Consider the following 9,088-nt stretch of genomic DNA (forward strand, 5'->3'; position numbering starts at 1 on the left):
CTAGTCCAGCTCTGTAACTACCTTGCCATGCTGGCTGTCGGTGCAAGAGCAGAATTTAGAATTAACGGGCGCGCTTTCATCTGAGGAAAAAAATGAAGGTTTGAACACAAGATGACCACTGACCTCCCCTCAGAATTGATTTGGTGGCACCATGTCTCTGAAGTAGGTTAAAGAGCTTACAATGGTTTTCGTTGACAACAGTTGCTTTAACTTTGAACCTTCTACTTTCATTGTATATATTATTATTGGTTGAAAGATCCAAGCACTGCTTATGTCATCTTTGTCGTAAGATACCCTAGGAGGCTACTGAGGTAGGCTCAAAATATATCAGTTAAAGAAAATGGAGATACTGTAGATAAATCATCACCACTCTCTTTGTTATTCTGATAAGGTACAGTTTTGTGGTAAAATTCTTATTACTTTTGTACAACTACCATGACAAATTATTACTTGGTAAATGATTGTGAGGGAAGGCAGCGTGGCGGAGCCAGATCTCATAAGACCTTGGAAGCTAGGCAGGGTCATTACTTGGATGGGAGACTACCAAGGAAGGCCCTGCAAAGGAAGGGAATGGTAAACCACCACTGCTTCTCACTTGCTTCTAAAGTCCCTTGCTGGGGTTGCCATAACTCAGCTGTGACTTACACACACACACACACACACACATAAAAATGATTGTTTGAATCCATCCAGAGAGAGCTGGAAGGGCAGAGGAAAGGGGGGGAGCAGCTTTATAGTACATTTGTGAGGTACTTCTGGGTATTACTCTTTGATGCACTGTAAGATTTGTGCAGTTATTACAAAGTTACGACTGACATAGACATATGCCCCTTTCACAATGAAAAACACTAATCCCGCTGCTTGCCATCTGATGTATGGCAGAGGTGTCTTTTCTGGAAAATAACAAAACCTAGAAGGGCTTCCTACAGCAGCTATAAAGAAGAAACAGCGGCAAAAGTGCATTTATGTATTGCCTTAAAACAAAACAGCCCCGCATTCTGAGCTGTTGGTCTTCATCTGGGGTACGACCTGTATACTGATTCCTGCCTGTTCAGTAAATATATTAGGATGGTGCCCATGGCATACCTTTAGGTACAGATATTCAAAAAGCTTGGTGGAGGCATAATTGCAAAGGAATGTGCTTTTAATTCTGTTTGGTATTAACTTTCCTAGAAACTGGCAGTGGCACACAGCTGTGTGTGTATTTGCTTTCTTTGTTTTGGGTTAAACCCTTCTGGCAACATACAATAGGTGAATTCAAGGTGTCCTGAGTGCTACAGGAATGTAATTCTCTCCGACTCCTGGTCTGGAAATACAACATTTGACTTTGTCTTGAACTGCTGGAGTCACCTTTTTGCTTGCTGCCAGCGGCCTCGGTCCTGATCAGGAGGGCTTCTGATCCAAAATTCCAGGATGCATCTACTGAACTGCATCGCTGTTGCCTTCCTCTTGCTAAGCTCGGCTTGCCAGACGTCTTTCTCAGAAGGTGATTCTTTTATCATAACTATGCTTGTATTTAGGATATTAGCACGGGGTTGTGGGTAGAACTGGAAAACTGCAGTTGGGGAGGAGGAAGAGACAACTATGGTTGCATGTCTGGATTTTCTTACACTCTTAAATTGTTAAGCGCAGCAAGTATTCAGCTCTTTGGAAAAGGCTGGGCTTCAGAGGGTCTCACACCTTCCCCTTTGTCTCAATTCAGGCTACATAAAACAAAACTCCAGTGTGCCTTGACAGAAAATATATTCACCTAGCCCTGACCTGGATAGCCCAGGCTAACCCTGTCTCATCAACTTTCTGAAGCTAAGCAAGGTCAACCCTGCAGTCGATGGCAAACCACCTCTGAATGTCTCTTGCCTTGAAAACCTCATGAGGGGTCTCTGTAAGTCAGCTACAAGTTGATGGCCAAAAAGAAAAACCCCTCAGAGGAAAAAAAGTATATGAAAAGCATGTGGCTCATGATTCATGCATGGATGCTGCCAGGTTTTAGCCAGGACCCAAGAGTGGGGGGGAAGAGATGAGAGAGAGAGTGGAATCTGAGGAGGGGGTATAAAGCCCAGGTTGCATAGCTATTATAATGACATGGCCTGTTTATGGTATTTTGGAAATAAAATAGGGTGGGGTTTTTTAGTGACTCATGAAGTTATATGTACAAGATTGGATCTGGAAGAAGGGGGAGAATAAAGAGATAATAATTGACCCCAGGTTTCAGTATGCATTAGAAATCACAATTGGCTCACCAAGGACTTTGGCTGTCTTATTTCAGCCTTTGGGGGGGATTCCACATGCCCATTTGGTCAAGTAAATGAGCTCCAAGATACCTCAAGGTGGTTCAGTTAGTTATAAGGTTAATGATTACTGATAATCTCTCTCTCAAAAAAAATCAAATATAGCAGAAGTTGACTAGCGATGAGATCTTTACTTTGAGGACTAGCTTGCCTGGACTATCCTACAGTATTCAGTTCTGGAGATCGTAGAATTTATGAAAATCGCCATTAACACAGGACAAATAATTTTGGTGCAGCATTACTGAATGGGGGCTGGGAAATGTTGCTGATACTAATGGGACTGGGCACTATTTCAAGTTGCAATAGCATGGGCAGAGGACGCAAAGACATTTTAGTGGGATAAGTAAAATTCCAAATCTTGATTTTGGATACATTAAAGCTTAAATGGCAAATAAGGCCATCTGTTCTAATTATATGGTAGAGTTAAATGATAATGCGTAAGCACCCTAAAGTGGACAGCCCAGGCTAGCCCGATCTCATCAGATCTCAGAAGCTAAGCAAGGTCACCCCTGGTTAGTATTTGGATGGGAGACCACCAAGGAGGTCCAGGGTTGCTATGCAGAGGCAGGCAATGGTAAACCAACTCTGTTAAGAACATAAGAGATGCCAATGTTGGATCAGGCCAAAGGCCCATCCAGTCCAACACTCTGTATCACACAGTGGCCCGAAATACCAGTGCCATCAGGAGGTCCACCAGTGGGGCCAGGACATTAGAAGCCATCCCACTGTTGACCCCCCCAAGCACCAAGATGACAGAGCATCACTTGCCCCAGAGTCCCTATCTATACCTTGTGGCTAATAGCCACTGATGGACCTCTGCTCCATATGCTTATCTTATCTGTTCATCTCTTACCTTGAAAACCGCATGAGGAGTCATCATAAGTCAGCTCCACCTCTAATGTGTAAGCAATACTGGAGCTGTTTATTACAATCAGGCCTATAGGTGAGTCTGGTGAATTATTCTATGTGGTCTGAAACAGGGAGAAGGCTAGAGCAACTCTCTTTAATGGTTACCTGTCTTTCAGAAGCTTGTTGGTTACGTTGGAGGCTGGTGTTCTGTGGTATTATTCGTGTTTGTAGTTTGTTATGAAGCAATGATTTGGTGTTACTTGCACAAACCTGGGCATGCTAATGCTCCCATCAGCAGTGACCTGGATGCCCCAGGCTACCCCTATCTTGTCAGATCTTCGAAGCTAAGCAGGGTTGGCCCTGGTTAGTACTTGGATGGGAGACCACCAAAGAGATTGATGGTTGCTATGCAGAGACAGACAATGGCAAACCACCTCTGAACATCTCTTGACCTGAAAACCCCAAAGTGGGTTGCTATAAGTCAGGCTGCCACTTGACAGCATTTTCCACCACCAGTGCTCCCATCAAAGCACACCAGTACCTGTCCAGAAAAGGCTAAACTCTAGTCATGTAGGATGCTTCATGGAATGGTATTGGAAATGAGGCCTTTGGATGTGCAAACACTGGAAATGAATGTGCAAACACTGGAAATGAACCATAAATTTACACAAAAAGATAAAGACCACTTCTGTATTAGTGGTCATAGCACTTTTAAAAAATAGTCTTACTACAACAAGAGATGGTAATAAAATTATTAATAGCGCTGACAATATTGTTAGCTATTCAGTCGTGTCGGACTCTGGGCAATTCTATGGGCTAGCTCTCTCCATGTTTCCCTATCTTGTACTGTTTCTTTGAGTTGTTCCATGCTCAGGCTGGTGTTGACTTTTATGGTGTCTAGCCACCGTGTTCTTTGGTGGCCCGTTTTCCTTTTGCCACTAACCAATCCAAGCGTAATTGCTTTTTCTAGTGAGTTCACCCTTTGCAATTTATATGCTAAAGTTTTCAGACTGTGTTAGTCTCTTGTAGCAAATTAAAACAGAAGCCCAGTGGCACTTTAAAGACTAACAACATTTATTGCAAGAGAAGGCAAAGGTATGGCTACCAAAGGGACGATTATGACTTAATATTTAGGCTTTGTTTGCAGCCCAAGGTGGAGACATATGTAGGACAGCATGAGCTCTGTGGAATAATGCTAAGACAAAAATGTGCCCAAATAACTTCAAGTAAAGTGCAATACAAAAACTACTTGCAGACAGTAATACACTATTTACTCAAATGCAGATGCCTGGATTTAGTGGAGTTACTTTGTTTCACAGTAATTAAGATTCTTGCAGAACTGCCCTAAGCACAATCACAGTTTTCTTTCTTCAATGGACTTAGAATGGTGTAACTCTGTTTAGGATTTTATTAGATTTCTATCCCACTCTCCCGGCTGAAGGATGGTACTGTTAACTTGGATTAAGAATTCTAGTTATTTGAGAGGGAACAAGCCCTGGTTAGTTCAGGCACCCATATCTGAGCATGTCAAATTGAATTTCATGTTTGTCTATTGGCAGAGTTGGGGGAAAAATCCAGCTCTGGATCGGGAAATATCTGGAGATTCTGGGCATGGAACCTGGGGAGGGCAGGGTTTGGGGGTCTCAGCAGGGTATTAGTGCCATAGGGTCCACTCTCCAAGGCAGTCCTTTTCTCCAGGGGAACTGGAGATCTCCAGGTATTACCTGGAAGTTGGGAGCCCAAAGTTCCATGCATTGAGAGATGCTTTGGATTGCCTTTGGATTGCCAACTCATGCTCGGGAAATTCATGGAGATTTGAAGGCAGAGCCTGGACAGGGCAGAATTTGGATAGGTGAAGGAGCTCAGCAGGGGTGTGATGCCGTAGCGCCTGCCCTCCAAAGCTGCCATTTTATCCAGAGGAGCTGATCTTTGTATTCTGGAGGTCAGTTGTAACCAAGCCCCACCTTAAGGTTGGCAACACTAAGCCCTACAGCAGAGGCATTCAGGTTATAAGAACTAATTTACAGGCAGAGTGGAAGCACAACAAGGAGCAGGGACAAACATAAGGAGCATTTGTAAGGTTCTGAACAGTAGAGGTATACGATACAGCTTCCCCTAGAGTGCAAATGGACTAAACACATTTGTTGTTGTTCAGTCGCACAGTCGAGTCCGACTCTTTGCGACCCCATGGACCAGATCCCGCCAGGCCTTCCTGTCTTCCGCCGTCCTCTGAAGTTGGCTCAATTTCATGTTCGTTGCATCGGTGACACTGTCTAACCATCTCATCCTTTGCCGTCCCCGTCTTCTTTGACCTTCAGTCTTTCCCAGCACCAGGGTCTTTTCCAGTGAGTGCTCCCTTCTCATTTGGTGGCCAAAGTATTTGAGCTTCAGCTTCAATATCTGGCCTTCCAGGGAACAGTCAGGGTTGATTTATTTTAGGATTGACTGATTTGATCTTCTTGCAGTCCAAGGTACTAAACACATCCTGTTATGTTAATGAAAGTGCTCACATGCTGTTGCCATTCCAACACTGTCTTCAGTCTTATTGTGCTGCTTGAAGGCGGGGTGGGGTGGGGAGCATGTGAGCATTAACCACAGAACAGTGATCAGCTACCTGGCAGGACTGTTGTGAGTATTAATGTAAAGCAACTGAATATATCAAAGGACGGAAAAATAATTACGATATGATGAGGACATCTCTGGATTTTGTCAAATCCTGCTGGCTACATCTTAATTAAACAATTTATACAAAAAGATGCAAAATCTCCATGAGGCCAGCTCTCATTTTACCTGAAATTCCTTCTCAAAACCCATCACTTCTCATGAAGTCATTCCTTAACTGATACATATAGGTGGAGGTGGAATGACCATATCCTACCAAGCTGAGCCTTGAGTTTCTCATTCTAACAAACACCTTTCTTCCCTTCCTTTCTAGAGACTGGACACCACGCTGAAAATTCTTCGGAATCGATCCCATGCCTTAGTAAGTGTGTTTTTCTTAAAGTGCACCAGTGACCTTGACTCAGACACGTTTTGAAAAGGCCAGTTTGTGTGTAACAGAAATTGCCTTGCGTTTAGGTAAAGAAACACCATGAATGCTCCAGATTCACTAAGGATCTGCTGTTTCAGAGGGTTGCTCCACAAGCAATTAATTTATAACATCAATATTGCTTTTAGTTAGAGAACGATGTGCACACAACCACATGTGAGATAAATGACCACACAGCTATTTTGCTGAAGGTACACACATTGTGGGAACTTACTGCTGATTAGGGCTTTCTGCTGTGACTTTGGTAACATGCAATATACTTCTTTGGCAGAATTAGTCACTACTTTAATAGTAGGTAGCCCTTTATTTTAAAATTCATTTTTTAAAATAGAACTTCACCATAGCAACATTATAATTTGTTGCAAAGTCAGTGATGGCTGCGATCACATGGAGCATTAGCCACACTAGAGAGATGGAAGATAGGCGGATTTTCTGGGCGCGATCACACCACCACATCTGGGAAGCGTAGAGCTCTCGTGGCTCACCCAAGGCTTTCCGCCGAAGATGCGGTTTAAAAAACTAGTATCTCCGAGGTACTAGTTTCCAGAAACCGCGGGGCAAGGGCAGGTGTCTGATCGCGTTTCCGGTGGTAGTGAGTGGCATCAGGCGCCCGCCCATGTCCCGTCAAGGGTTTCCCCCCCCAAGTCTCCAGGATGCGCAAAAGCACCCAATGGTGCATGCACACGAGGAAGCGGCGTTGGCCACAGAAGGAGGAGGAGGAGGAATGCAGTGGGGGGGAGCAGCCATCGTGGCGGAGGGGGTGGCGAGGCCGAGCGGAGAGAAGGCTCCCCTCGGGGGGGGGGGCTGGTCCTTGGGGGGGGGGCGGGTTTCTCCGCCATTGGGGGCAGCGGCGGCGGCGGGGTGTCGTTCCTGGCCATCATCGTCGCCTCCCGTTTTTAATGGCGGCGGCGGAGCACGTGTGTGGGTGGCTCTGCGAAGTGCTCTTCCAGACCTCCGGAGCGGAGCCGGGAGGATCTCCTGGACCACCCCGGGGGCGGGGGTGTCTGTCCCATCGGCCTCCTCAGCCTGGCCTCCACTGCCGGCAGCCCACAGGACCCGGTGCCCTTCCGCAGGGCCTGTCCGGGCCGTGATGTCCCGCCGGCCATTCAGTAGTCCTGCTGCTGCCTAGCCGTCTGATCAGCACCTCCCCCCTAACCACAGGACCTCCACGGGACGTCTGATCGTGCAACCACGTGTTATTTTGCCCTGGGGCAAACAGGCATGCGTCCCCCCCCCCGCATTTTCCGGCCCGTGTGACTGGGGCCGATATAATCCTAGTTATTTCGAGACCTGAACCAAGATGGATGGCTGTTATATAATAATACTTTAAAGCCAATCATACTTTAAAGCCAACTGCACCCCTTTTTAAAGGCACCCAAGGCCTCTCTTGTTGCCACTAATTTCCTGCCAGTTCTTTGTTTCCAGAACCTTTCTGCCTCACTTAGCTGGTTCCACTGATTCTCTTTCAGATCTAGCCCTATTTAACTATAAACTGTCTTGAAAATCCAAAGAACAGATAAGGACCAGATTACCCACAATATACAACCATACTTCAGCCACCAAAGAATTGCACCAAAAAAATAGAGAGATAAGTTTATACAGGTGTTGAAAGCTCAGACTAGTTAAAGAACCATGGCTGCTGTCTCAGAAACAACTCTAGGATGATGGGCAGAAGTAAGTAAATATAGACATGAGCCTTAACACTAAGCCCACATCTTTGCTGCTATCTTCTGAGAGCCTTCCACAGGTTAGGGAAGAACACAGCTCACCTTACCATTGATCACTAATTACCATAAACGAAAACTAAATTGGTATCAAGCCTGCCTTATTTAATGAAAGGGATAAGAAAAAGAATACCACTGAAGAGTAAAGACCAAGCTGGATGAGGAGTGTGTTGATTCTCCAAGGCAAAACTCAGAATTATTCTTAAACAAGGGAAAATGTTTATTCAGGACAAATAGGTTGGCGTATACTCCTAAATTGACCCTGGTCTTGGACAGAACACCATCATACATACGAATCGTATGGTACCAGAGTAAAATGGGTTCTAGTCACATGAAAATAATTCACACACCACTGGATAAACTTACAGGTCAGCCTATGGTAATTTCTCCAGAGTTCCTTATGGCCAAGTGGACCAGATTCCCTACCCCTGAACACCACCCCTCTAGCCACTCTATCTCAAAAGCCTTCCTAGTGCAGGAGAACCACCTAGATCCTAATGTGAGAAGTGAAGGCTAGGCCTTGGCATGTGGTACAGTCAAGTCAGGGGTCTATGGGCCCAGCATTCTATGTTTGGTTGATGCACAGATACATGTACTGTCAGTTAATTATGTAGGCCACCTTTTCTCTGCCATCAGATGTGGATTTCTGTCAAGAAGCTGCCAAATGCTGCCACCTCGGAGTAGATGAATATGGCTGGATTGCTGCTGCCGTTGGGTGGAGCCTGTGGTTTCTCACGCTCATCCTCTTCTGCATTGAAAAACTCATGAAACTCCAGCCTGATGAGCCCAAACACTTGGGAGCCTGAAAGTCAACCAAAGCCGAGAAGCGCCTCTGCCTGTCATTGCTGTTCAAGACCAAGCGAGTGGCTTCAGACATTCATTTAGCTTCCTTTGCCGTTGGAGCATCAGAGGACATTTCTGAACAGTGCACTGCAAAGAGAGCCCGAGAACAAGACCCTTGCAGAGTTGTGCCATACTGTTATTATGCATCCCATGTGTCCTGCCAAATAAGAGAATCCCACCTCCTTATTGCAGCTTCTATTTATAGCCCTATCCAATGCAATGGCAGCACCTTTCTGGATTGCCCAGTCTCAGCTGCGAATGGATCATTCCAAGCAGAAAGTCAGCTTATCCCCTCTAAAACTGGCATAGGAAATCTTCGGCTCTTGAACTGGTGG

The 9,088-nt window shown here is 45.4% G+C and overlaps 1 protein-coding gene across 1 annotated transcript; it reads left to right on the forward strand.

Annotated features, from left to right (window-relative positions):
• Positions 1–1,371: 1,371 nt before the first annotated feature.
• TMEM213 (transmembrane protein 213) lies at positions 1,372–8,831 on the forward strand. The gene is made up of 3 exons (XM_015422099.1): positions 1,372–1,486; positions 6,073–6,120; positions 8,547–8,831. The coding sequence occupies exons 1-3, from the start codon at positions 1,414–1,416 to the stop codon at positions 8,714–8,716; spliced, it is 291 nt and encodes a 96-aa protein (XP_015277585.1). The 5' UTR covers positions 1,372–1,413; the 3' UTR covers positions 8,717–8,831.
• The last annotated feature ends 257 nt before the right edge of the window (positions 8,832–9,088 follow it).

This window comes from Gekko japonicus, unplaced genomic scaffold (assembly GCF_001447785.1).
Source record: "Gekko japonicus isolate JY-2015 unplaced genomic scaffold, Gekko_japonicus_V1.1 scaffold280, whole genome shotgun sequence".
NCBI classification, from domain to species: domain Eukaryota; kingdom Metazoa; phylum Chordata; class Lepidosauria; order Squamata; family Gekkonidae; genus Gekko; species Gekko japonicus.

Excerpts from the sequence above, each read along its gene's own strand:
- TMEM213 (XM_015422099.1), top strand. The coding sequence starts at position 1,414 with ATGCATCTACTGAACTGCATCGCTGTTGCCTTCCTCTTGCTAAGCTCG. Across the intron at positions 1,487-6,072 it reads CCAGACGTCTTTCTCAGAAG|AGACTGGACACCACGCTGAA; the intron begins GTGATTCTTTTA and ends CTTCCTTTCTAG. Across the intron at positions 6,121-8,546 it reads GGAATCGATCCCATGCCTTA|ATGTGGATTTCTGTCAAGAA; the intron begins GTAAGTGTGTTT and ends CTCTGCCATCAG.